The 27,797-nt window shown below is 41.3% G+C and overlaps 2 protein-coding genes and 1 pseudogene across 2 annotated transcripts; all 3 read right to left on the bottom strand.

Moving 5' to 3' along the window:
- Window positions 1-7,064: 7,064 nt before the first annotated feature.
- Window positions 7,065-10,093, bottom strand: LOC136835732 (uncharacterized; annotated as a pseudogene).
- Window positions 10,094-10,863: 770 nt separating this feature from the next.
- Window positions 10,864-27,566, bottom strand: LOC136835905 (zinc finger protein 271-like). Its single transcript, XM_067099776.1, has 3 exons — window positions 27,434-27,566; window positions 18,308-18,456; window positions 10,864-13,070 (listed from the first exon to the last, which is right to left on the bottom strand). Exon 3 carries the CDS (start codon window positions 12,994-12,996, stop codon window positions 11,965-11,967), a length of 1,032 nt encoding a protein of 343 aa, XP_066955877.1. The 5' UTR covers window positions 12,997-13,070; window positions 18,308-18,456; window positions 27,434-27,566; the 3' UTR covers window positions 10,864-11,964.
- Window positions 13,711-14,199, bottom strand: LOC136835731 (gastrula zinc finger protein XlCGF57.1-like). The gene has a single exon (XM_067099593.1). It carries the CDS (start codon window positions 14,197-14,199, stop codon window positions 13,711-13,713), a length of 489 nt encoding a protein of 162 aa, XP_066955694.1.
- Window positions 27,567-27,797: the final 231 nt, after the last annotated feature.

Below are 27,797 nucleotides of genomic sequence, written 5' to 3'. Positions count from 1 at the left end.
CACCATCACATCCTGTGCCTGTCATGCGTTCAATTTGCAACTGATCCTCTTCCATGACCTTTCCTACATCTCTATACAGTGTGCCTGCAGTACAGTCTTGCGATGGAACCAACGATAGAATGCATCTAACACTACTTTTTTCCTTTTCAATGAAGTAGCAAATGCTAATGGCTAAGCATGAAATACTGGCTTCATTCGTACCTTCATCAACTATCAAGCTGAAATAATTATTTCCAATATCATTTTTCGTAAATATTTAGCAAAACTGGATGCAATTACATTTCTTTGTAATCTACCACATTTTGTTCTGTGAAACTTCAAGCCCTTGAGACATGCAGATTTTGTGTCTAAGCGTGGCAGTAAGTCACCTACAGTAGATGATCTACAGAAAAGTTAGAAGAGTGTTCTGATATATATATATATATATATATATATATATATATATATATATATATATATATATATATATATATATATATATATGGCAACCTTCAATTCTGCACTAGTGGGGTCAAAGAATAGAGGGCTGCTGCGTACCCTACAAGCTCTAAATGTTTTTTTTACTCTCACAGTGACCAACAAGGGATCTAATATGAGCTTGAATGGTAGTGGCACAAATTTTGCAACCTTTGGTTGCATCTCCTTCTACGGGCTGCAGCCACACTGTAAAAGACATAATTACATAACTAAAAAATATATATTTTAACTGTGTCCTAAATTTTACTGCCTTGCTAGTTTGTACTAAAGTCTGGACCAGTGACATTAGAGTGAATATCATACACGCATACATTCTATGGCAGTAAAAATTGCAATGAAAGTTACTTATATGAATTGTGTAGGGCTACTCAGTTTTTTCAAGCAGGTTGGAAAATGAGAAGCTTGGAAAACAGTAACTTAACGCAGGCTAGGCTACAAACAAGACTTAAGTTTTCCATAGAATTATCTCCTGATCTTTACATATATAAGGTAACACGTTAGCCATACAAAATCAAACTGAATCCAAAAGAATAGAATATGTTGACTTTCTTGTAGCATAGCTAACGCTTTCAGGCCCATACCAAAGAAAACCTACATATATAATTCATAAAAGTATAAAAATATCTCATAATTACCTAGTTTCCTAATTATATCTCATTCCTTAGGTTTTTTTTTTCTGACGAGACCAACATGGCGCTAACCATTTAGTTTACCATTGCACTCCTGCAAAGAAATTGTCTCTAGGCTACGAGGAAAAGAGATAAACATTTACTAGTGTTTAATCAGAGCCACACAGCATAGCATAGGCCTGTTAGCTAAATTCATACCTTTGAAAGTTAATTCCAATGCTGCCTTTACTGTAGATGAAGTTAACTAACACTTGTAGGTTCGATATACAAAGAAGCCCACGTAGAGTTCATTAAACAACAATCTGTTTCAGAAATAATAATAATATAAAGCATATTTAACGTAATTACTGTTACATATATCCTTTTCTTATCATAATTTACTGACAGCAACGAGGCAAAGAACTTGTTTTTAATGACAAGAATAACAAAGCATTTGCCTAGTATATTCAGCGATACATTGCATACTTAGATCTGTAAGGATCGTATTGAGTGCCATACTGGCCGGGTGTTGTCTAGTTTATTTGGTGGTTCCTCACTGAATGCATGTACAGCTGTTGTTTCAGATTTAGCTGGCCTTGTGCCAACGCGGGCTCTTGTTCCTAGAGCAGCCCGTGAATGTATGTACAGATTCTTATATTGGCTGACAGACAAACAGATGGCGATTGTGAGAGACGTAATAAACGTACAATGATAAAACATATATCAATGGAAAGGCCATGAAATTCCACATATGGCCAATTGCATGAGATTCGAGACAGATTAATGAATGCAATGCAGTAGCTATATATGTGAAATGGCGAGACGTTTGGCGTCTTCACAAACAGAAACATACATGCAGTTTGATACAGATGATTCGGTGGAGCATTATGGGTACATGATTGGAATGCTTGCATGGCAATGCAAGTAGTGGTGATTGTACTTGAATCGAGACAATAATGGTTAGGGAGAAACAGACAGAAATATTATATGGTAGAAGTTGCGTTCCTTGAGAGAGAGAAAAAGCGGGATGCGTCTGTCTTGTTTCCCAGACTGGACGATAACGCTGGCAGCAGTTCTTCTCACTTTACTGACTCATTATGAAACAGATTTGTACAGACACAGCACCGCTGGAAACTGACTGACTGCCTCGAAGTTTGTTTTTGTGCAACTTGTATCCTTCAAATAATTCGATTTGAAACACGTAATGTTCACGTACTTTTTGTGCAACTCCCAATCTTACATTAGGGGTCTGTGGCGACATGGACGGGGGTACCCTTGGCCAGGGGGGAAAGTGCTAGACCACCTAGCAGGGTTACAATACATGTCAACTTTGTTGTTAGATATGAAATAAATTATATACTGTTTGTTTTAGAGTTTTTTGGATAATCTTTATTATATTTAGCAGTTGAAAATACTATTTATTTGTTTTTTTTTTTATGATTTTCGCGATAACGACATCATCGGAGCTCTGTTGGCCGCGAGTTCGAATCCCCGACCGGCCAATGAAGAATAAGAGGAATTTATTTCTGGTGATAGAGATTCATTTCTCGCTATAATGTGGTTCGGATTCCACAATAAACCGTAGGTCCCATTGCTAGGTAACCAGTTGGTTCTTAGTCACGTAAAATAAATCTAATCCTTCGGGCCAGCCCTAGGAGAGCTGTTAATCAGCTCAGTGGTCTGGTTAAACTATGATATACTTAATTTTACCTTAAGTCAAAGTATTTCTCTACTCAAAACAGGACAGGTGCATACAGAAAAATGATGATTAACAATAACTGGTTGGACATGAAAATACTCTGTCACGTTTACGTGGTATAAGGGCAAATGAACAGACAATAAATAAACAGTTCACAATAATGATAATAAGATTGCATCCATCCGATCTTAGGTCGCATGTGAAGGCACCGCAGAAAACGGGATGTTCATCATAGAGAACCCGTTGAGCGGGGACTTTACAATACTCCCCCCGCAAGACTTGGGTAACGTGTGATCAAAGCAGGTATCTGCTGGGGTGGCGGAGGGGGCCCCGCCTTCTCGACGTCAGCTGGCGGGGTGGTCATCTTCTACGGTGTCCTGTGGATGGGTGTATTGGGTTGCTCTCCTGCCAGCTCCCGGGGCCTTCCAGGGGCGCCCATGAGGTTTTCTTGTGGACGGGGTGGGTTGAGGGGGCGCCACCTTCTGCGGGAGGCTTTGGGAAGTGCCCCCGACGTCCTCCTCCAGAAATGCAGGCTTGAGGCAGTCTATCGATACCCAGTCTTCCTTCCCGTGGACAGCTACCCGGAATGCCTTCTTGTTCCATCCAAGCACAACAAAAGGCCCCCTGTAGGGCCTCATTAAGGGTGGGCATACGGCAGCATCGCTGACGAAGACATGGGTGGAGGAGGACAGCCCGGGAGGAATGAAGGGGGATGTCTTGTCGGTATATGTCCACCGGCAGGGGGCGAACTTCCCAACCCTGTCGTGGAGCCTCTGCGTTGTTAAGTCGTCCCGGTCCTCTGTGATGAGTTCCCCCGGGACTATGAGGGTCTCCCCGAAGACCTTTTCTGCTGTGGATGGGTCACCGTTGGCTCTGGGGGCGGTCGTCAGCCCGAGGAAGACCCAGGGCAGCTGGTACTTCCAATTGTTGGAGGTGCAACGAGCCATGACGGACGACTTCAGGGACCTGTGGAATCTTTCCATCATTCCATTGGCTGCAGGGTTGTAGGTGGTGGTGGTGTGGTGAGTGGTCCCCAGCAGGCGTGCCAGGGCAGTCCACAGCTCGGACACGAAAGCGGGGCCCCTGTCCGTGGTTATGTGGTCTGGGACACTGAAACGGCTGATCCAGCTGGAGAGGAGGGCCTCTGCGCACGCACTGGAGGTGGCTTCTTCCATGGGCGTAGCTTCGGGCCACCTGGTGGAGCAGTCGACCACTGTTAGAAGGTATCTTGCTCCTCCTGATGGGGGTAGAGAACCCACCATGTCGACATGGATGCGCCCAAAACGTATCCCTGGCTGGAAAAAATCACCCACCCCGGATTTGGTGTGCCGCCTTACTTTGCTGGCCTGGCACTGTATGCACTGTCTTGCCCAGGCCGTCGCATCCTTCTGTATGCCGTGCCAGACAAACTTCACCAGCAGCCTGGCCGTTGTTCTTCCGGAGGGGTGGGACAGTCCGTGGATGACGTCGAAGACCAGTCGATGACAGGAGGCAGGCACCAGTGGGCAGGGGTGGCCAGTGCTTATGTTGCTCAGCAGTGTTGGCCCTCCAAGGCCGAGGGGCACGTCCTTCCACTTCAGCGACGTGATGGCAGTGTGGTAAGCTGGAGTCTCTGGGTCGGCGGCTTGTTCGCAGGCGAGGTCCTCGTAGTCAATCCCAAGCTGCACTGTGTCGATTTCGATCCTCGAGAGGGCGTCGGCTACTGGGTTCTTCTTGCCGAGGAGGTACTTGATGGAGCAGGTGAACTCTGCGATGGCCGCGAGGTGCCGCTACTGCCTGGAGGACCATGCATCCCCCAGCTTCGTGAAGGCGTGGACCAGCGGCTGGTGGTCCATCCAAACTGTGAAGGGCATACCCTCCAGGAGGAACTTGAAGTGGCGTAATGCCTGGTACACCGTGAAGAGTTCCCTGTTGAAGGTACTGTAGCGGGATTCGGTGGTGGGCTGAGTTTTCTGCTGAAGAAGGCAATGGGCTGAGGGGTTCCGTTGACAACTTGTTCCAGGACAGCCCCCCAGGCGACGTTGCTGGCATCCGTTGTCAGCTGGAGGGGAGCACTGGGGTCCTGGTGGGCCAAAGCTGTTTCCTTGGTGAGGGCTGTCTTAGTCAGGGAGAAGGCCCTTTGCTGGTCGGGGCCCCACACTAAGGTTTTCGGACGGCTCTTGAGGATCTCCGTCAGGGGGCCAGGGTGTGCACGATCCCCAGGATAAATCTCCTGTAGTAGTTGACCATTCCGAGGAATTCTTGTACGGCCCTGATGGAGGTAGGGGTGGGGAACCTGAAGGTGGCCTCGACTTTCGATGCAACTGGGCGGACGTCTCCTGGGCCCTACTGGTGCGGGGCCCCCCCTGGGTGTTTCTGATGCCGCTGCCATGGCAGCCTGTGAGGGTGGCCGCCACTTCCCCCGTTTTTTGGAGGGGAGAAAAGGCAGGGGGCTTCGCAATTTTGGGCAGCTTTACCAAACCTCTGGTGGTAATAGCAAAGCCCCGGCCTTTCCTTCTTCTGGTGGTGGGGTGGCCTCCTCCTGTCAACGAGGTTGATGCATTCTGTGGTGGGGTCCTCTGGCTGGAGGCAGTTGATGGGGTGTGCGGGCATGGACGCCCACTTCGCTGCCCTCGTGGAGTCTGTCAGCTGCTGCGCCACCCTGATCAGGTCCTCAACCGGCGGGGTGTATGGTTCTGTGATCTGCCCACGGACCTCTGGAAGTAGCTGCAGCAGGAGGATCTCCCTCAACAGGCTAATCTCTTTGTGCCTGCCGCTGCTGTCAGTCTTGGGGAGGAGGAGGTCCTGGAGGGCATGCCACATCTCTAAGAGGTTTGTGTCCTGCCGGGGGTTGATGGCGAGGTCGAGGGTGCGGGTTGCCCTCTCGGAGACCGGCAGGGAGCAGGTCTCAACGAGAGTGGCTTTTAATTCCTGGAAGGTGGCAGGGATCGTCGTTGACGTCACCCACGGGGCGACCTTGTATATCTCCTCCGGTAGAGCGTTAATGGCGATGTCTGCCTTCAACACCTCGTCGGTCAGGCCTGCCACCCTAAATCGCCCCTCGACCCTGTAGAGCCAGGACGCTGGGTTCTGATGGGTGAATAGTGGCAGCTTTATGCTGAGGGCCACCCTTGGTTGGTCTGTCAGGAGGGGCATCGTGTGGGGAGCGGGCACCGGTGTGGAGGAGCACGCGAGAGGGGGTTGCGTGAGAGAGACATCTGCCTCTGAGAAGTTCGCGGTAATTTGTATGTGGTTGGGGATGTCTGCGTCCATGCTCATTCCGCGCTCTCACTTGGAGTGTGAGGGAACACTCGCGTCAATGCACGCTTGGGAACGTGCTGTGTGGGTCCGCTAATGATGCCAGTGATTTGCAGACGAGGGTCAGTAATGCCCGAACGCTTTGTTAGAGTGCCGTAGTTAGTCCGTTAGGGGCGTGGGTTGGTTCATCACCGTTTGGGTCCATTAATGGCTCCAGGAACCACTCCGGGGGTCACCACTGTGAGAGGTGCGAAATAAAGAGCAGGAAGACATGTACTGCTGGTTTATTAACGAAGCGACCCGCTTATAAAGCGGCGCGAGGATGTCTGCGTATATGCAGAGACCACGGGTACAAAAATTTACAGGTGGCCTGAGGTCAAACTATTTCCCTACACAAAACAGCACAGGTACACACAGAGAACATGATGATTAACAATAACTGGTTGGACATAAAAATACTCTGTCACATATACGTGGTATAAGGGCAAATGAACCGACAATAAATAAACAGTTCACAATAATGATAATAAGATTGCGTCCGTTCGATCTTAGGTCGCATGTGAAGGCGCCACAGAAAACGGGATGTTCATCATGGAGAACCCGTTGAGTGGGGACTTTACAAATGCACCCTTTTGTAAATAGTCTGTATTATCAAATTTTTGCATTTCTTACTAGAAACTGGTTAAATCTCAAAGTGTTTAGCTTGTTAAAAGTAGTTGTTAACTAATTTAAAGAATAGAGAGTCTTATTTCTTTACTAAAGCTTTTATATCATTCATCCTTTTTATCATACTGAATATTAATATTTATTTGATTTTATCCGCCCCAGTTTAGTCTACGTATAGGATATGAATTTTTCTGGCAGAAGCCTTAAAGTGTCTTGCTAATAGACAGTGAAAACAACGGCAATAATGCAATTGTTATAAAAATAATTACAAGTAATTAAAAAAAGAAAATGACAAGCCTAGTCTTCACCATGATCTGTCAAACTACAGCATATTCTTAAGTAATAAGAAGTTACTGTGCCGTGATTTTTGTACTCCCTCAATAAAGAGTTGATCCTTTGCATAGCTGCTTCTGTGAGATCAGCCTTATGTGCAAGGGAAGCAACTTTGCCTCATTGTATAGAATAGATATCAGCAGATACAGATTCATTTTCTTCTTAGGAGCATTGTGATTCAGACGATGGTGCCATCCCTCTGCTTCATCGTTCGTTCTTACTAACCTCTTGAGGGTCAACCAGCTAGATAGTGGTCGAGATGCCTTCTCAATGTAATCCACCAGTCTGCGAAGTTTGCTGTGGCAGTTGCGGGACATCTGTCTTTGAATTGAAAGCACTGCAGGTGTGTGAATCAGGACAGTTGGGTAGTGCCATTAAGTCCCGAATATAGTTACGGACAGGAAGCTGATTCACATATGCTGAGCATAGCCCATATTTTTTAACCGTTGTACACTGCCTGCGCCCAATGGAAACAGCATCCATATACAGGAATATCTGGCAAAAACTTATGAAGAGCATTCCAGTGAGCACACTCAAAGTCCACAACTATTTTTTCTAACATAATGTCTGGTGGGAAGAGCGTGATGGTAGCATCCAAGACAGACCTTGTAATCTGCGGCCTTTCGTCGAGACATACGTGCAAATAACAGTGGAACCTGCTTTGCAGTGTCCCCAGTCTTTAGCTGTGGATACTAACAAGCTGTAAAAACGGCTCTCTGCCAACTTTGAATGTTCCATCGATAAACCAGATCTTTCATTTGCAAAGGAAAGAAAGTTGGAGAGGTGACGCAAGCAACGAACGACGGTTTCCTTCGTGGTGAAGATGATCCTCTGGAAGAAAATCACTTGGAATGCGATTTTCGGCAATCTCAAATTCCAGATCAGTTGGCCGCTTTGGCCACAGTTGTTGTCGGGCTCTGTTGGCAGTTCTCTCTCTCTCTCTGCAGGTTGGATACTTTTGGCAGTTTAGCTTCATCGGTTGCATGTGACAAGAGTGTATCCGTAACAATCTTCCCTGAAGATTTGAAGACATCTTTCTTGGCAGCTGCTTTAACACAGGTTATAGCTTGCGACCAAAATCGTGCTCCTGGGTTGTCTTCATGGTTGAGTTCCTTAAGGCCTCTGGCGATGATATTGTCTTGCTGACTAACACTAGCAAAGCACCTCTTCTTCTTTGTACGCACACACACTGCTACAGATGTCTCCCCTTTATGACTACAGGCGGTCCCGGTTTACGACGGGGTTCCGTTCTTCGCCGCGTCGTAACCCGAAAATCGTCGTAAACCGGAAAATCGTCGAAAATCGTCAAAAATCATAAGAAAACCTTACTTTTAATGCTCTGGGTGCATTGAAAACGACGTAAACTGCATTATTATTGAGTTTTACATAAAAAAACCTTCAAATTATGATTATTCTGCCGTTTTGGGGCCAAATTTCTTCCGTCGGATCGGCGTCGGCCATCGTGCCGGGGAAATAATTTCTGTTGAATATATTTGAAAAAGCGTCGTAACCTCGGGCGTCGTGGCCGGAACCGTCGTAAACCGGGGACTGCCTGTACTGGAATCCAAGGCTATCTGTGAGGAGATCACCACCTTTTCTTGAACCTCCTTCAGTTGCTCGGTAGGTGGTTGGGGCATCTACCATGATGGCATCAGGGATTGGTTCTTCTTCAGTAAGTGATGTCTCCTCAGCTTGAGTGATCTCCTCCACTGGAAGACTGTTGTTCAAGAGGAGTGAAGAGTTTGTAGGGATTATCTCCCCGAAAGGACCACCTACAGTTGCTGTACTTTGTGATGCTGGGTCCTCAGAAGGATCATCTGGAATTGCTGTTCCATTAAAGCTGTCAGTACCCATTTGCAGATGGTTGCTGAGAGTACAGTTATGGCAAACCCCTACAGGTAACTCAATTTCCCTCTTGTTTAGCTTCCTGTAGAATTCCCTTGTGATACCTAAAAAAATAAAGGAAAACGTTTTCAAGTTTCAACGTGGCCTTATGCTTCAAGTCCCATCTCAGTGTCAGATGTAAATTTTTCTGCAAATAAATAAGTTGTTATTGGGGTGTTGTCCGTTGATTTTTAGCTCAGCTGATGAGGTGGGGTGATGCCGTCATGCGCGTCTGTGTCGACAATTTGGTATTCACTTTTTTCTCAGCTCATATCTTTTTAATACAACAACCAGTCAGGTTCATATTTGGTGTGCATATACCTTAGGGCAAGAACTATACATTACAAGTACCTACAAAGGTCATATTATTAGCAGAAATAAAACTTTTGCTGTTTTGGTATACACTTTTTTGTTGGTTCGTATCTTTTTAACGCAGAAATATATCAGATTCATATTTGGTAAGGGCTATGCAATGAGTTCATATGTAGATGTCAAAGGTCACTCGAGCAATTAAGGTCAATTTATTTTTATTGATTCATATCTTTTCAATACAGAAACATAATATTATCAGGACCATATTTAATATGCACATGCCTTAGGACAAGCGCTACCAAATAACAGTCCGTATGTAGAGGTCAAGGGTAAAAGTCAAAGGTCAGATTTATTTTACTAACTCATATCTTTTTAATCCAAGGATATACAGTATAAAGTTCATCATTACCTTAGTACAAATGCTACCATATAACAGTGAAAGTAATAATGGTTGAATGTGTATTAAGTGAGCTTAAGTGCCCATATATGGACACTATTTTTTACCATTTTTATTTGTTGTCAATTCATGTCTTCTTCTTCATGCCTTAACCAATGAGGTTCATATTTGGTATGCGTGTACCTTTGTTGAAAACATTCATAGAGGTTTCTTTACATTCTTAACTAGTATCTCCAAACACACACACACTGATCCATTATCTGATCACGCCTACAGATTTTGCACAACTAATTTACATACTTTGAACCCTATTGATTCTTCTAATACTACATATAATGAGAAAAATACTAAAGTTTTACCAAGAAGACTTACTACAAATTTTATGCTGTCACACTGCATAGCTTCTTGACGTGGCCGTACTTCCCCTTCACGCACCACACGAGGGTGGAGGTTGAATTTATTCCTAGGTCCTGTGGTCATGGTATATGGAGAAAGCTCTGCTGTCTGAATCACAGTACTGTAGGCTACTGGTAAGGTAAACAAGTGGTTAGCACAGTAATTTCTTTTAGAGGTTAACTACCAGCTGCAGAAACAGGTAGGCTTGTAGTTTAAAGCAAGGGGTACCTGGGTAGCTACCTAGTAAGGTCGTAAAGTTTTAAACTTCTCCCTCATAGCATAATGAGTTTGTTGGTTCTGTAATATTCCATTTCTGTTCAGCCTTTTGAAGTGATTCACTTTATCAAAGAATATAATCCTGCAAAGTGAATATATATGGTTACCGAAAGGACAGGTGTTAAGTGAATTAAGTTGGTGCATTGGCACCATAAGGAATAATGCATTTTAACTGGCTAGTATTAATCTTCTTCTCATTCCGTAATGTATTTGTTGGTTTTGTAATATTCTTATTCAGACTTTGTAAATGATTCATTATATCAAGGAAAATAATCCTTTAAAGTGAATATAGCAACCTAGATAGTTCCCCAAAGAGCAGATGTTATGTGAATTAAGTTGGCGCGTTGGGACCACAAGGAAAGATGCACTTTAATTGGGAGGTGGTGCACTGGGACCAGATACAGTACTTGGTGCGTTGGACCATGACGCATGGCACATTCAGACTAGTGTTGGTGCATTGAGACAATGGTGTATTTAGTCCATAAACCGTATACAATAGCGAGCATTGAAAATTAACTTTTGGTAGTGTACAATATTATTCAGATATTATTTAAGTTTTAATGAGGTTCAATGAAAGATTTTATTCATATGTAAACTATTCTTATATATTCATAAATATTTTTCAAGTTTAAACATTGAAATAAACTAAAAAAAAAAAAAAAAAAAGTTTAATCTAATCAGAATAATACATTACTTCAGTCATTTACAAAGCAAGTCTTGGCTCAACACTTCTGACTGGTTAGCTTAAAAGAGACCACAGGAATACAGTACTTTAGTCATTTAAAAGAGAATGAAGGAATGCAGTGCTTTAATAATTTACAAAACAAGTCCTGTCTCAACACTTTTGACTAGTTAGCTTACAACCGAATACAGTAATGCAGTACTTTATTCATTTACAAAGCAAGTCCTGGCTCAACACTTCTGACTGGTTAGCTTACAACAGAATACACTAATACAGTACTTTATTCATTTACAAAGTAAGTCCTATCTCAACACTTCTGACTGGTTAGCTTAAAACAGAATACAGTAATGCAGTACTTTATTCATTTACAAAGCAAGTCCTATCTCAACACCTCTCACTGGTTAGCTTACAACAGAATACAGTAATGCAGTACTTTATTCATTTACAAAGCAAGTCCTGTCTTAACACTTCTGACTGGTTAGCTTACAACAAAATACAGTAATACAGTCAGTCCACTGTGATTAAAACCAAGAACATATCAAAAAGTAATCAAATAAAACTGCACCTAATTTTCATTGATGTTTAATGAAAAAATATAAGTTTTTATTTCCACTAAGTCAGTTTCTAGTATGAGTTTTCACACACCTTTTGAGACACCTTGATTCAAAATATCTCCTTTGACATTCATGAGGTGAATGCTTCTCTCCAATATGGGTTCTCATAATTTTTTTTTTAGAGCAGAGAAATACTAAAAACCTTTATGGCATTCAATACATTTAATTGCCCTCAAAATATTATGAATTTTCATGAGTAATCTCAAAGTGCTTGAAACTGTCCAACATTTTTTACATAAGCACTGGAGAATATCCTCTCTCTATAATGATTTCCAATACTACTTGGACAAAGATCGAGTATAGTTTCTGTCTAGTGTGAATTCTCTTGTGTTTTGAGATGAAGCAGAAAAACTTCTTTGACATAAAGAGCAAGTGAATGGTTTCTATCCTGTATGAGTTCTCATGTGGTTTTTGAGATTACTTTGACGAGAAAAACTTCTTTGACATATAGAGCAAGTATACGGTTTCTCTCCTGTATGAGTTCTCATGTGTGTTTTGAAAGGACTTGATTGAGAAAAACTTCTTTGACATATAGAGCAAGTATATGGTTTCTCTCCCGTATGAATTCTCAAGTGATTTTTGAAATTACTTGATTGAGAAAAACTCCTCTGACATATAGAGCAAGTGTATGGTTTCTCTCCTGTATGAATTCTAATGTGTATTTTGAGATCACTTTGACGAGAAAAACTTCTTTGACATATGGAGCACGTATATGGTTTCTCTCCCGTATGAGTTCTCATGTGTGTTTTGAAAGGACTTAATTGAGAAAAACTTCTTTGGCATATAGAGCAAGTATATGGTTTCTCTCCTGTATGAATTCTCATGTGAGTTTTGAGAGCATTTTGACAAGAAAAACTTCTCTGGCATATAGAGCAAGTATATGGTTTCTCTCCTGTATGAGTTCTCATGTGTCTTTTAAGATGACTTTGACGAGAAAAACTTCTTTGACATGTAGAGCAAGTATATGGTTTCTCTCCTGTATGAGTTCTCATGTGTTTTGTGAGAGTACTTGAATCGGAAAAACTTTTTTGACATACAGAGCAAGTGTGAGGTTTCTCTCCTGTATGGGTTCTCATGTGGGATTTTAGGCTGCACATCTGTGAAAATGTCCTTTGGCATTCGGCACAAGATAGTCGCTTCCCTGCTGCGTTTCTCTTCTTTGAAAATACTTCTGTTCTACCCAAAGGTCTATTTTCTTCTGCAGCACAGATCTTTCCACTTTCATCATCACAGCTTGGAGACCTGTCCTCGTGCTTAATAGACTGGGACGAACAGTTCACAACAACAAATTCACTATGGTTAATAAATTCTGGTTCTGCCTTGACTTCTAAGGGATCTGCAAAGAAAGAGCCTTCACCTGCGTTTTCCGTAAGATCCTCCTCCAAATTCTCCTTCTCTTCTTTAATTGATGGCATTTCCACAGGATGTTCTATTTACAACACTCAATCCTAGTTAGGACCTGATGAAATTTTCCTCCGTTTGGAATACTCTGAAATAAAATAAAAAATCTGAGGAAAACATGTTCCGAATAGCACCGTTCATAACAAACACAGAATGAGAAATTCAAAATAATTTCATGTTTTACAGCATGTGCTTTTTTTTCCAACTCTAAAATAAGCATCCTCTGGGAAAACAAATATCACAATGCAATGATAACTTGGACACAATTTGTCTCAAAAGAAATAAAACAGCATCCCTGGATTCTATTTAGAATCAAAAAATTTATTCAAGCCAAAGGTAGTTGACAATTCAACCAGCAGCTTCTCCCTTTACCACAAATTCCCGACTTTCCCTAAGTTTGACAATCAAATGAATAGCATCTTTCCTACATGAGTTGGGAGTATTATAAATCTATTTACAGAAGAATGGTGTTTTTCTTCTTATATGAATGGCATGTGCATTTTAAGGTGGTTCTAATGAAAAGGCTACTTGGACATCCAGTACATATAAATCATTTCTATCTAGTATAAGTTTTCATGTGCCTTTTGAGAACGTGGTATAAAGAAAAACTCCTTCAGCATAGGTGAATGGCTGCCTCTCTCCAGTACGGGTTCTCATAAGTATTTTGAGAGGAGAGGAATGATAAAAAACTTTTTGGTATTCAGTGCAAGTGAAAAGCCAGAGTCTCTTCAGTATGAATTTTCACGTGTAATTTCACTTTTTGGACATTCAGAACAAGTGAATGGCTTCTCTCCAGTATGAGTTCTGATGTGTATTTTGAGACTTTCAGAATGAGAAAAACTACTTGGGCATAAAGAGCATGTGAATGGTTTCTCTCCTGTATGAGTTCTCATGTGAATTCGGAGATATCTTGAAAGGGTAAAGTTTCTTTGACATATGAGGCAAGTAAATGGTTTCTCTCCTGTAAGAGTTCTCATGTGCATTTTCAGATTATTGGAGCGAGAAAAACTACTTTGACATACAGGGCAAGTGAATGGTTTCTCTCCAGTATGAATTCTCATGCCAGTGTTGAGATGATTTAAGTGAACAAAAGTACTCTGGCATTCAGTGCAAGGATATGGTCTCTCTCCAGTACGGATTCCCAAGTGGATTCTGAGATGATTCAAGTAAGAAAAAGTATTTTGACATTCTGAACAAGTTACTGGTTTTCCAACCATGTTGGTTTTCTGTAAAAAAAAATTCCAAATTTTTGTCATTACTTTTATCAACATTATGAGATGATTTCTCACAAACTACTTTTCTGCAAGACGTAATATGTGAGAATCGTCAGGAATTGCGGTAGGCAGTGGTATATTTTCTTCTCTAATACTTCTTTCCACATTCCTTGTGAAAACTTAGATGGTCTTCACTCTTTAGAGGCTGGCATCTATATTTTACATCAACTTCACCACAATCAATATAATCTGGCTCCCCCTCAACTTCTATGGAAGAATCTCCAAATAAAGATCCATCAACTGTGACTTTGGTATGTTAATCCCCCAAACTGTCCTTTTGTTGCTTGACTGAAGGCAAAACTGAGTTTTCAGCTTCCATTCTCAAAGGATGTTGAATGTACAGCTTTGAAACAAAGTCAGTTTTATGCCCATGAATATTCAGTTTCATCCAAGAAATCTCTCAAAATGAACCAACTACTGTAGTATTGTCAAACTTTCAGATTGTGAAATTGCTGGAATGAGAGGAAGCACTGAAGTATGCAATTTTCATTCACGTTATCATAAAATCTACAATATCTCACAGAATGGTAGGTTGCATCCAGGTCTTTTGCAAGTTCAAAATAATCCTAGCTTATTTTCAGCCTGCTTTCAGTGATACTGCACATCAAATATTCTTATACAAAGCATGACTAGTCACACCACAAAGCATCACAAATTATTTCTAAATTACTAATGTTGCGTAGTTGCCAAGAAAACATTGAGCCATTCATGCAAACTGTCATATCTTACATTACAGTAATTTATTGTCAAATATTTTCAGTATCTGATACTTTCTTCAATATAAAAAATCCTGTATTACATTGGCCATGCTGTATAAATAACAAAAATGCAGTAAAAATCTTCTCAAAACTACAAATTTTTGAAGTAGTTTGTAATTTTCCTGACATACAAACTGAAGGAGTCCTATGCCTCTGATCTGTTGAACATATGGAATGTTCAACTGCCAGATTTCTGTCCCTTTTGAATTAATGAGTTTGTGTCATCACTTCAAAAAGGGCTTGGAGTGTCCGAGACAATAAAAGGCTAAAACAACCAACGAGTTCGTTTTATTGTCAGCCCCTCTCTCTCCTTGCTAGATCGAAGGTGAGGACTTGCATCTGATAACTTACTCTAGATTATAGACAGGGTACCAAGTCATGTAGGATCACCTGCATGACATGCCAGGCCACCATGCAATGGTTTGCCACTTGCCTCTCTTCTACGAGAGAGGAAAGAGAAAAGGGAGGAGGCCAGTCACTCAGTCACATTCTCTCTTTGCTACCATACACCTTAGGCGAGATGCTACCTCTCCCTCTTGGGAAGCCGGGTGAGCTACACAACTTGATGAGCAGCCACCACAGGACCCAAGGACAATGTGTCCAAGGACCTGTGGGCAATGTCCCGAAGGTAGAAGGACGTGAATGTGGATTATCAAGACTACACTCTCGCCCTTAATACCTGTAAAACCAACAGGTTCTTCTGGAGCGTTTGGGACAGACCAGTGTCCCTAACCTCATGAGGCCTTACTCGGAACATACTCCCATCTAACTCGCCAGATGTAGAGCACTCTCACTTGACTATCTCACGAAGGCAGAAAGAAATCGTGTTCTTGAACACTTCTTCTTTGTCGAGCCAGCACTAATGAAGAGTCGTCGACACTCAGGCCTGAGATGTTGAGTCCTCGTACGATAGCACCGCATCACTTGTCCTGCTCACTGCCAACAAAGTCCTTTAGGGAGGTGATCTAAGGGGATTTGAATCTAGTGTCAGAGACTGACAGATTCCAAGTCTTTGCTATGAGTTCTGGGACAAACTTGTGTGTAACAGATCTCCATCCCTTTGAGTGCTATCATTGAAGGAAAGGTCATGAAGTTTGCCAACTCTCTTCGTTGATGTCTAGCAAGAAAGTCTGTTACCTGCTGAAGAGTAGCTCCTACAGGAGAGAGACCCCGTCACCGAAACCAACCACAATAGATGGTCCATTTCCCCTGGTACCCAGCTGCTTAGGATACAAAGAAGGAGGAGGAGATCTACGACATCTCTTCCTGGATTCTTTGGGCTCTGAATGATCAAACTTCTTCATCAACATACCTTTGACCCTATCGCAAACTGACTGGATAAGGGAGTCAGGAGCAGTCGGTGTAGCTGATGGTAAGGACACGGATGATATCATGGGGTGGGGAGCAGCAAGTGTTGTACACAGCTGAGAGGAGGCTAACCAGATGGAAACTGTAGCAGAAGTGAGATGCGATGACGTCACTGAGACAGTAGACTGGAAAACTGCAACGGCAAACAGAACTCAAGTGCGGGTGGATAGACACTGGGACAAGAGGCCAGAAAGCGTTGATGCACCTGGTAGGGCTAAGGAGTTCCAACACTCCAAAATCTGCACATCACCTCCTCAAAACACAGTACAAAGGGGGAGAAGCCTCTACACTCCAAGGAGAGGGGGGGGGACAATCCCCGCACGAGCAGGGGCATCCACATCAATTGCAAGATCTCCTGCACTCCCAATCGACTCTTCTAATGCTGAAGCATTGGAAGAATGAGAGGGAGTAAAATCTTCATGGGAAGAAGCAGCAGCATGAGAAGATTTTGGTAAGGAAGAGGTAGAACAAGAATGGAAAGACATGGACGCCGCCATAGAGAAGGGGAGGGAAGCCTTCCCAAGACGGTGGCACAGACTTCCTTCTATATCTCCTCTTCTTATCAAAACTCAGGAGGCCAATCAACACAGTCAGGGCAAGGGTAACTTACGCTGCAGACATTAGATCTACATCTAGGACAAGTAGAATGAGGGCCTTTTGCAAAGGAAGGCAGGAATTGGGAACAAGGGTTGTTGCCAGCACCAGGGCATTTCCTCTGGAGTTTAACATGTTTAGGAGGGCTGTGGGATTGCATACTCACAGTAGGAACACACAGAAACACAAAATCACACTGCTCACACAAAAACCAAAAGGAATTAGCAGAAGGTAATGGCAAAAGCAGGCAGGAAGTGGCAAAAAAACCAGCTTTTAGGAGAGAGGGCAAAAGCACTACCTCCTACAAAAGGAGGTCAGAGAAAAACTGACGCAACCCTTCTGAGATGGATTATAGGAGGTTGGCTCCTCCTCCTACCCACCGCCATCTGGTCCATCTCTTGATGCCACCAATTTCCCTGTAACTTTTTTTAACCGGACTCCAGCTGGTGCTAGAGAACTTTCCCTTATGTTAAGACCAAAGGTTTGTTCTGCGTATTATTATTATTATTATTATTATTTCACTAGATGAAACCTATTCACATGGAACAAGCCCACGGGGCCATTGACTTGAAATTCAAGCTTCCGAAGGACGTTGGTTACAGCTGCCCACCGCAGACCCCAAACTGCAGCAGTAACTGATCATGATACTGAGCCAGTGATTTTTCATCGCCCTGAGGGAGGCCTGAACTCGCAACATCTGAGCAGCATGCCACAACGCCAGCGACCATACCAGCAGACCAGCTACCAAAAAACAAACGAACAAAAGACTAATACGAATCTGGGGGCTGCCTTGGAAATGCTCTCGTAATTTCCAAAGCAGGCCCCTAATGCTTGACGTCAAGAAGATACAAGATAAAGTCTATGTTTCCTTCCTCTCCTTGGCAAAGAATATCCTCAGCACAAATATGGCCCCCTAGAAAAGGAACTAAAGTTGTGTAGGCCCGCTAGAATCAACATTCATGGATGATATAAAGCAGCCCCCCACACACACACACACACACACACACACTCTCTCTCTCTCTCTCACACCCACAAGCCTTAATCGTATACAAACAGAAAATACAACTCTGTCGACAAAAGACCTCTTGAAAAGGCCTGCAGACCATGGTAACATGATTCAAGGGCTGTTCCATTTCTTTCTATAGATACTCCCTGATGAAGGTTTGTATCGTTGTGGGAACAAGTGATTTTAGTTTTTCAATTCTGGTGCCATGAGAACTAAGCATAACTAACAGTTACAAAGTTCCTAATCTCATGAGTCATTCTTTAAACCATAATGAACTACAGTATAGTGTTCATAAACATATGAATAATCTTTTCAACAAACTTACAGAAAAATGAAATGGACATTGGTCCTAACAGCATATGCATGCGAAGGTTCTGTAACAACAGCAAGAAATGCACTTCCTCTTCAACAATTACTTCAGCCTCCTTTTTCGAGGACCTCTGACCAAGGCTTCATTTGGCGCGTTCGAATTATCTGCAAAATAAATAAACTGATTATTGCAAATACACAGGAGGAAGTGTATAAGGCTTACATTAGTATAAAGCCCTCAATTTTTTCCCAAGTAACAATCAGTATAGACATCCTACAGACTAAAGCAAACAGTTCAAGCACCGCTCAGGCTTTCAAAGTAAAATATTAATGAGGAAAAATTTATTTGTAATAATTTAATATCTGACATTTTTATGTGACTATAGGTCTCCCTGAAACCTATTTAACTCGCCCTCTATTTCAGGCCATCTTTGAGGACTAAAGAACAGTTCAATTGAATTGACTGTACACCCTGCTTCCTATAATGGGATGTCAAGTAGAGTACTGTGGTCAACAGGAAGTCTGTTGTACAGGCAAAGGAGTGTGGTGTTGGCCCTAATAGAAACACCTTCAAAGTCATTTTGTTCGTCAATGGGACTGCATTTTTTTCTTTTCTTAAAATCTTCAGCTGAAAACCCTTACAGACAGAGTCAACAGACTTTAATAAACCCAACCGGGCTCCAAAGATGAATCAGCCTACAAAACGAGAAAAAAAGGTGCAGGAAAAGGTGATACACATACATAAATAAATACGAAGGAACAGAAAATAAAACCGATACACCTGAAATACAGGAGAAGTCAACGGAGAGCAGGAATCTTGGTGTTCCCCAGCCTGGACATTGGCATTACTGTGACTGATCAAGATTTCCATTTTGTGTTGCAGGAATCCACAAGACCCTTGGCTCTACTGACACCAACAAAAGTGAGGTTACTGTATTAATTTACAGTAGAGTACTCGGAATATACAATGTACCTTGTTGTATGGGTGTAAGAATACTACCACCATGGGTTCTGCGTGTCGTGAAAGGTGACTAAAAGGACAGCTGCTGCCTTGCAGGTGGACTTTTTAGTCAAAGGGGAGGCCCACAGCCAATAACTGTGGTTGATGACAGCAAGGGCATGCAGTCATAAAAACCCCTTTACCAAAAATGAACCATGCCTGCTGTTGTAAGAAGGCGCATCAAGGCAACCGACCCCTTAACATAGGGATAATGGTGGGAAAGAAGAAGACTTGGAATATTCAATGCCAGGCTGCTGGCAGACTTTACAACGCTGGACTGAGAGGTATGGCATCTGTAGCAAAATACTTACAGCCTGTACCAGCATCTGGTAAGATACTTAGCAACTTGCTGCCAAACTTTAGACAAGTAGTGAATATCTTTAATATTTGTGTATAATCAAAGCTTTTAATGTTTGTGTATAATCAGAGCTGAAAATGTTATTTGTGAAGAAACTGAAGAGAAAATCTTAGCTAAGTTTATCAACATAACATCTTGACTGATTTACCATCATATTATCTCCCCTGTACTGTACTGTATACAGTCATACCCCAAAATTACGCTAGGTTAGATTCCAGAACCCCTCGGGCAAGGCGAATTTCCACGCAAGTTTGGCACGGTCTCTAAAAATGCTAATAAATGCTTATCTCTAAAGTTTAAGCACTAAATATGATGCTAATCATGCTCCCACATTATTAAGCTAACTTTAAAATGAAATTAAAGTTATTGTAATTTCATTTAAAAGTTAGCTTAATACATTACCCTTAAAAAAAGAAATATATGGCTGACATAAAAATACAGATTTGGAAAAGAATTTCTCTCTCTCTCCATTTCTGACCAATCTATTTTTAGAAGTCTTCTCAACCTTTTTTTAATAACTTCTTTATTCTACATCTCTCTCTCTCTTTCTGAAATACTTTTTCATGAACAAACAGTGTTTTTTATTTGGACTAAGACAGCTCTTAGTTATTATGTCTCGATGTTTTAGAATGCATTTGCCACACTAGCCATTTTACAGTTTGTAGACAGTACAGGTAAAATGAGATCAGTTTAAACTATCTGCTGTACAGGTAAAGACATACAGAGAAATAATAAGTTGTAAAAGTGCGTGAGTGCTAACTACGAACGAGAGAGAGAGAGAGAGAGAGAGAGAGAGAGGACTGCAATGGTTCTCTGAGAGAGAGAGAGAGAGAGAATGGTTCTCTGAGAGAGAGAGAGAGAGAGAGAGAGAGAGATTGTCCTTACTTGAAATATCAAGTTAAATTATTTATGAATTATTACGGAGACAAAGTGAATAACATATGAGAGAGAGAGAGAGAGAGAGAGAGAGAGAGAGAGAGAGAGAGAGAGAGAGAGAGAGAGAGAGAGAGAGAGAGAGAGAGAGAGAGAGAAAGTCATTCTTATGTTAGATATCAATAATAATAATAATAATATAATAATAATAATAATATAACTGTAATTACAAAATTTCTACATTTCTACAGTAAATTATGTGATATTTTAAACAAATATAGTTTTCCAATCTTTCGTGAAACCTCTTGAAGAGAGGGGTGAGGGCAAAGCTGTCAAATATGTCAATCACTGCCCATAGTGTGTCAAAGAATTTCTGGTACTATCTCTCTCTCTCTTTCTTCTTTCTTTTTCCTTCATAAATCATGAATTTCCATCTTTTGATATTTAATGTAAGAATAACTTCTCTCTCTCTCTCTCTCTCTCTCTCTCTCTCTCTCATGTTATTCTGTCTCTGTAATAATTCATAAATTATTTAACTTGATATTTCAAGTAAGGACAACCACTCTCTCTCTCGTGTTATTCTCTCTGTCACCATAATAAATGATAAATAATTCCACTCCCTTCAGTAAGGACAACCCTTACCTCTCTCTCCTCTCTCGAGGATTCGCAAATGTCGCATCTGTGAAAAAATCGCATATGACAATTAGTTAGGTTCCAGTGAAAAGTTCGTGTGTCTGTGAATTTGCGCAACTTGAATTGTGTAAGATCGAGGTATTGTACACATTTTTCTATATTTTAATTTCAAAAAATTATATTGTTAAATGGTAGCCTATCTTCATGCAGCCATTCCCTTTACACTGATCTGCATCCCTTTTGAAATATGGGTGAAACTAAAGACTACCACTTATTATTATTATTAAAGTCGTTTAACCAGACCACTGAGCTGACTTTCAGCTCTCATAGGGCTGGCCAAGACTACCACTGCGGCCTGTAAAAGTTCACGAGCAGATAAAAGATGTATTTTGCTAAACCAGGCCGAAGACTACCACTGCGGCCTGGTTCCTGCCAGTCGCCAACCATAATGTTTATTGCCTTTTGATCACGTTTTTGTTCATATCTTTTGTTTACGATATTTACTGTCTTCTATTTCTGTCACGACACTCATCCCAAGGAGCTGGTACTAAACGTAGCGCCCATTTGGCACGTAAACTGGTAGTTACCAAACCAGAGGGAGGTAGTAGTAGTCTTGAGGTTTAGCAAAATACATCTTTTATCTGCTCCTGAACTTTTACTGCAGCTTAACTTATCCTACTATGCATTCCAGAGGCCAAGAAATAGTGTTTTTCATAAACAACTTTTAAACCGACTTATGGATTTCCATGCCAGTAACGCAATGAGTGTTTCAAATTTCATTCTAATTTTTGGAAGTTACTGTGCATTGCCGTATGTGTTTCATTGACTTTTTTACCTAGGAAATGAGGTTAAAGCTGTGCTTGGCCACCCAACCCTCTGCAGAAGTGGTGAAGTATGTCAGTGATGTCAGTACAAAGAAAGTACACCTTAGTTTTACCAGACCACTGAGCTGATTAACAGCTCTCCTAGGGCTGGCCCGAAGGATTAGACTTATTTTACGGCGTAGAATCCACTATACCTTATCAAGTGGTTGTTTGACTTATGGTTAAATGTCATTTTACCTATCCTGGCCAACACAACATTTTTTCTAAGCACATTAATATATTGTATGATGATAGTACTGGGAAGTGTTGGGGGGGGATAGGTATGGGGGAATGGCTCTGCATTACAGATACATCATAAAGCGAAACTTGTTCGAAACGGTCTGAGGAAAGGCAAAAAGTTGGTCTTTTTTCTAAGAGTAAATGGCGTAATTAAGCACTTCTGTCAATTCAGTGTACTACCATAAATGAGGATAATGATGGAAATACTCAGTGCTTTAGTAGCATGGAAATCCATACAATGGTATAAAAGTTGTTTACGAAAAACACAATTTCATGCCCTCTGGAACACAGTAGCCTATACAGGCCATATACCTCGGTGATACATAAGTCAAGTATATCTTAGTTTAACCAGACCACTGAGCTGGTTAACAGCTCTCCTAGGGCTGGCCCGAAGGATTAGACTTATTTTTACGTGGCTAAGAACCTACTGGTTACTTAGCAACGGGACCTACAGCTTATTGTGGAATCCGAACCACATTATGACGAGAAATGAATTTCTATCACCAGAAATAAATTCCTCTAATTCCTCTTTGGCAGCTCGGAGAGTCGAACGCTGGGCCAACAACATGCCAGTCGAAAGCTCTACCACTCCTCCAAAGAAGAACTACCTCGGTGATCATTTCTGACCTGACCCCATAATGAATTGAATTGAATATGGAAATTTACGCCAAAGGCCAAGTACTGGGACCTATGAGGTCATTCAGCGCTGGAAAGGAAATTGAGAGTAGGCAGGTTTGAAAAGTGTAACAGGAGGAGGAAAACGTCGCTGTTGCACTTTGAAATAATTATTAGGAGAGGGTGGATAGCAAGATGGAAGAAAGAGAATATGAATGGAGGTACAATAAAAAAAAGGGGTTGCAGTTAGGGGCTGAAGGCATGCTGCAAAGAACCTTAAGTAATGCCTACAGTGCACCGCATGAGATGCACTGACGGCACTACCGCTTATATGGAGAAAGGTGAATGAGGGAAATTCTGAAGTCGATGCCGATCACACTCAATCTTGGCCAAGTAGTGGGGAGAGGGGTTTGCTTCCCCTGGACCCCCAAAAAACATAATTTGTGACATCTTACTTTGCATTCTACCTCAGTAGGAACATGTTCTGGTAAAACTAAAGAACAGCTCTGCACGGACTATTACTTTGAAATTTTTTGCTACACTTTTAGTGTTGCTGATGAAGGAGGCGGTGGCGTTTATTGTCAGTCAGTTATCATTAACCTCATATCTACCCATCATCCTTGGGGTCCTTCGGGAACGTGGGGGTTTTGGGTGGGGGAAATCGTTGGGAGAAAGACTGGACTGCCATGCTGTTGTTCTGGCATGCTTCCGTGCATGTGCAAGTCATTAGGGAGCCATATGTTCAAGAAGGGATTGGCTAAGGAAACCTATTACAAAAGGCACTACAGTTGAACCTCTTAAAACTGGCAATCTGTGGCCCAGGAACTCCTGTGGTTCGGCTTGCTTTTGAATCGGCTGCCAATAGTTGGTTGCGTGGCCACGAGGGCGGAGCCACGTATTGTTTACAACTTTCCGATGGCCAAAAATGGCCATATCTTGTTTTTATGAAAATAATTGTTAGTAATGAAAATGTGTGAAGTCAAATATGTCTTCGATATTAACTTTAAATGAATAAATATATATTTTTAAATATTCCACTTGAGAAGGCTCTACCAAGTCAAAACTTTTAATCAAAACAATGACTCATTTAGCAATGCACAAATTCCTTACTCTTAGAGTGCTTGAAAAGACTTACAGGTGATACGGTTTTGATCATTTCTTTTATATAGCTGTATATTTACCATTCAATATGCCACCCGTGAGATCAGATGACGCTAGAGGTAAGAAGCGCAAGCGTAAGTCTTCATCTGTGCTAAAAAATGGTTCTCCCATCAGCAAATAGTTTAGTGTTCATTGCTTTGTTGATGTTTTTACAGCGACGTTCAAACGCACTGTGATTGCCAAAGCTCATTCATTATTTTTGTCACCTCATTACCCTCTACAATCAAAATAAATAGCGATAATTATGAAGATAATAAATTTAGATGAAAGTTACCAATAACATTCTGGAATTAGGCTAAATGTGTTAAATAAAGTACACTATTTTAAATAAAATTATCCAGTATGAAGTTATAAAGTGATAAATTGAAAATATATGCGTAATAAGATGATAAGAAGCGGTGTCAGAACTCAGCCAAGAAGTAGGCTAAGTTGGCAACTAGGCTATTTGTATGTGGAATTAGTTTGCAAGACTGTGCTTAAATAGAGGCACCATCTTTTAGGGATGCATTCTATATTCTGGGATCTTCTGTGGTCCGGCAGTGGCCTGGTCCCAAGGTTCCCAGATTTAAGAGGCTGGTCTGCATACTAATCTAATGTTCCCTAACCTAACCTAACCTAGCAGGGCGTGTTACTTACCCAAGGGGCTCCGCTTCTGTACCTCACGGTGAAGGAACTCCACTTTTTACCAAAAGCAACTATATTACACTGCGCATGTGCGATAGCATCCCAGGATGGCCAGCATACAACTTCTAAGGTTAATTACAGCTGAGTGACATAAAAATAACGGTAAATTCTTGATATGTAACCCAAATACTATAGAAAAAGTCAATTTCAAGATAATATCCCATGTGGACCTGTTATGTAGTTCTACCTAGGGTAAATGCTCAGGACGTGAGACACTGCGACATTCCTCCGCTGTTTAGACACTTCCAGAAAATGCATTCGAACGTGCCCCCATCAGCATCAGTGAGACTTGTGTCCCCTCTACACAACATGCCAAGACCTCTACGTTCCTATAAAAGTAACAGTTTTCTCCTAAATTACGAAATCATGGCATATTTCCGATTAAACAGAAGTTCATTAAGATTTAGCCGTGCGCGGTGCTAATTTACCAGCCATGACGCTCTCAAAAACTTTTCCTTAAAACACTTTAAAAGTGGATGAGTAACGCCATCTCGATATATGAGAAATACATCACATTAAAGCAACTTTCAGAAGCCTTAGGTACCCCTCCCACTTCACTGAAAAGGCTATCCCACGTGCCCGGAAGACTTATTATTGCCCTAAAGATAATAACATCAGAAGAAAACCGAATTGATTTTTAACATTACCTTTTAACCCTAACATAGATAACATAAGTAAATATGCAAACAATAGCCAGGGTAATACTGAAATTGTTTTCAAATACACCAACACGATAAGAAACAACCTAATAAAAAACAACAACAATCATAATAACCCCATAGTACCAGGAGTATACGAAATACCACGTGAAGACTGCAGAGGTAAATATTTCGGAGAAAGCGCTAGGGGGTTAGAAACACGTTCAGGGGAACATAGACGGGCTTCCTCATTACATTCTCAAAATAGCGCAGCAGTTACCCATGCATTTAATAACGATCATAGACCAGACTGGAATAGAGCCAACATCATTCATAAAAGTAACAACGTCGACATAAGAAGATTAGTCGAGGGCGCCGCCATAAATACAGGAGAATCATTTAAGGGAAACAAGTCGTTCGTTAACGAGGACCCGCTAGTTAACTTCCATGCAATCAAAACATTTATTAAAAGGTTTTAATATTAGGACAGGCCGTTATCTCTGACATCACCCTGCAGACACCTTACAACAGCCGCAATTTCGAGGATGTCACCGCTAACGATGAATTACATGAAGAACAAGAACAACAGGTGAGGAGATCAAGAAGGATGGCCACGCGGAATATAAGAAGAGGAGAAGCAACCACCTTGTTGGATAGCTGACCGTCCTGCTTGTCGCCTCGTCCGTTGGAAAAACACATCGTTGAGGTCGTCCACTGGTTCCATACTTTAAAACTGGAGCTAACATATTTATTTATTGTGTCAATAATTTTTAGTTTGACTGAAGACGAACCCAGGACAGGGTTCGAAAGCTTTCCTAACTTTTTTTTATAAAAGCAACAAGAATTCACCATTGAATATTATTGTGGACCTGATATACATATATATCACATACACAGTGTAAGTTTCGTCAAATATAATGGTGTTTTAAGTAATAATTTTGGATTTAAAACTATTTCAGTCTTGTATTTTGACGTCATGGCATCTTGACTCTCGTACCAGTTCTAGATAAACTGTCGCACTCAACTTTCTTAAATTTTTGCCAAGTGGTAACACTCATATGTACACATTGCATGTCTCAGAAGTATACATAGTAACATGGACTTAAATAAATGAAAAGTCTCAACAACAAAATACTACATTTCTATCGTAAACAGTTCACTAATGCGTCGTCCGCTCTCGGATGTTTGTGGGAGCCAGATGTACAATAAGGCTGGAAAAGTGTTCCCGCCACAGTTTCGCTACTTTGATGGAGTAAAGTACTGTGAACAAACATCCTCACGTATTTTAAACGGTATTTTGAGTGAATTAAGAACAAATAAGCACTTGTGGACTTCAGTTATGATGTCGGTAAGGATTAAAGGCAAAAATGCATTCCAGTTCAACCACATGAGAGACGGGAATTCCATGTCTCATATTTCCACTAGTACGGGCAACAAAATGTTTTATCGTGCTGGTTACAACTAAAACCTTGAGTAATATCTACAAACATTACATATACACGCAATTAGTGTTCAGAACACTGTTAAATGACCGCTGGGAAGGAGGCGTCCAATCGCCATTCATTTACTCTCAGTATTCGGGGGGGACGCCATATTGGATTCCGAATTACCTGCAACACCTACTTTACGAAGACTCCACATGCTTATTTTAGTTCGTATGGCAGTTTCCTCTCGCTATTTTGTTAATGAAGCTTCAATCTTTTGAAGGGTTTTCTTAAAGGTTCAATTTTTTGTTAATTTCTCCGATTAAATATCGAGTGAAAACTCTGCCGCCCATGTGTCTCAATCCCGATCACTTCCCCTATCAAAATAATACCCTTAATTTAGCCATATTTAACTAAAAACCTCGAATTTAACACAATTTCCTTTACTCAAAATCAACGTCAATCACTGACTGACCTTCAGCGTTATTTAAATACGATTTTTATACCGGAAATAACGGTTTAAATCGATTAAATAAGCTTGAATAGCTCCACCGAGACGGGAAACGCCTCACTTATTTCAACCGTATTTAACTCAAAAACTCGAATTTAACCCAATTTTTAACTCGCGAATTCAACTCCAATCCTTGATTTACCTCGGCTGACCCTCAACTCGATCATTCAGTCAATATTTCCGGTCGAAATTGATTGATTTCTGTGACTGGTCCTCCTCTGGCGACAGGAACTGAGACATATGTTTGTTTACATTCACTCGGCCACTTTCCACCCAACATTATTAGGGCCTTTATTTGAGTCGTTTTTTTGTTATAAATTTCTTTTTATAACATTTTAAATTCATTTAAATTTCATAAATATAATTTAAATATATAATTTCAATATAAAACTGTGTTATCGTACTTATAAAAGTAATTAATAAAGCATTTTTGGCGAATTACCTATTTTCTACCGTACGTGTTTAGTGTCCATTACAGTAAGCGTGTATCGCAAATATAATAGTTT

The sequence above is a fragment of the Macrobrachium rosenbergii genome, chromosome 55 (genome assembly GCF_040412425.1).
Source record: "Macrobrachium rosenbergii isolate ZJJX-2024 chromosome 55, ASM4041242v1, whole genome shotgun sequence".
Lineage (NCBI taxonomy): Eukaryota > Metazoa > Arthropoda > Malacostraca > Decapoda > Palaemonidae > Macrobrachium > Macrobrachium rosenbergii.
The sequence above is the reverse complement of the archived record's forward strand: the minus strand, read 5'-3'. Positions and strand labels throughout refer to the sequence as shown.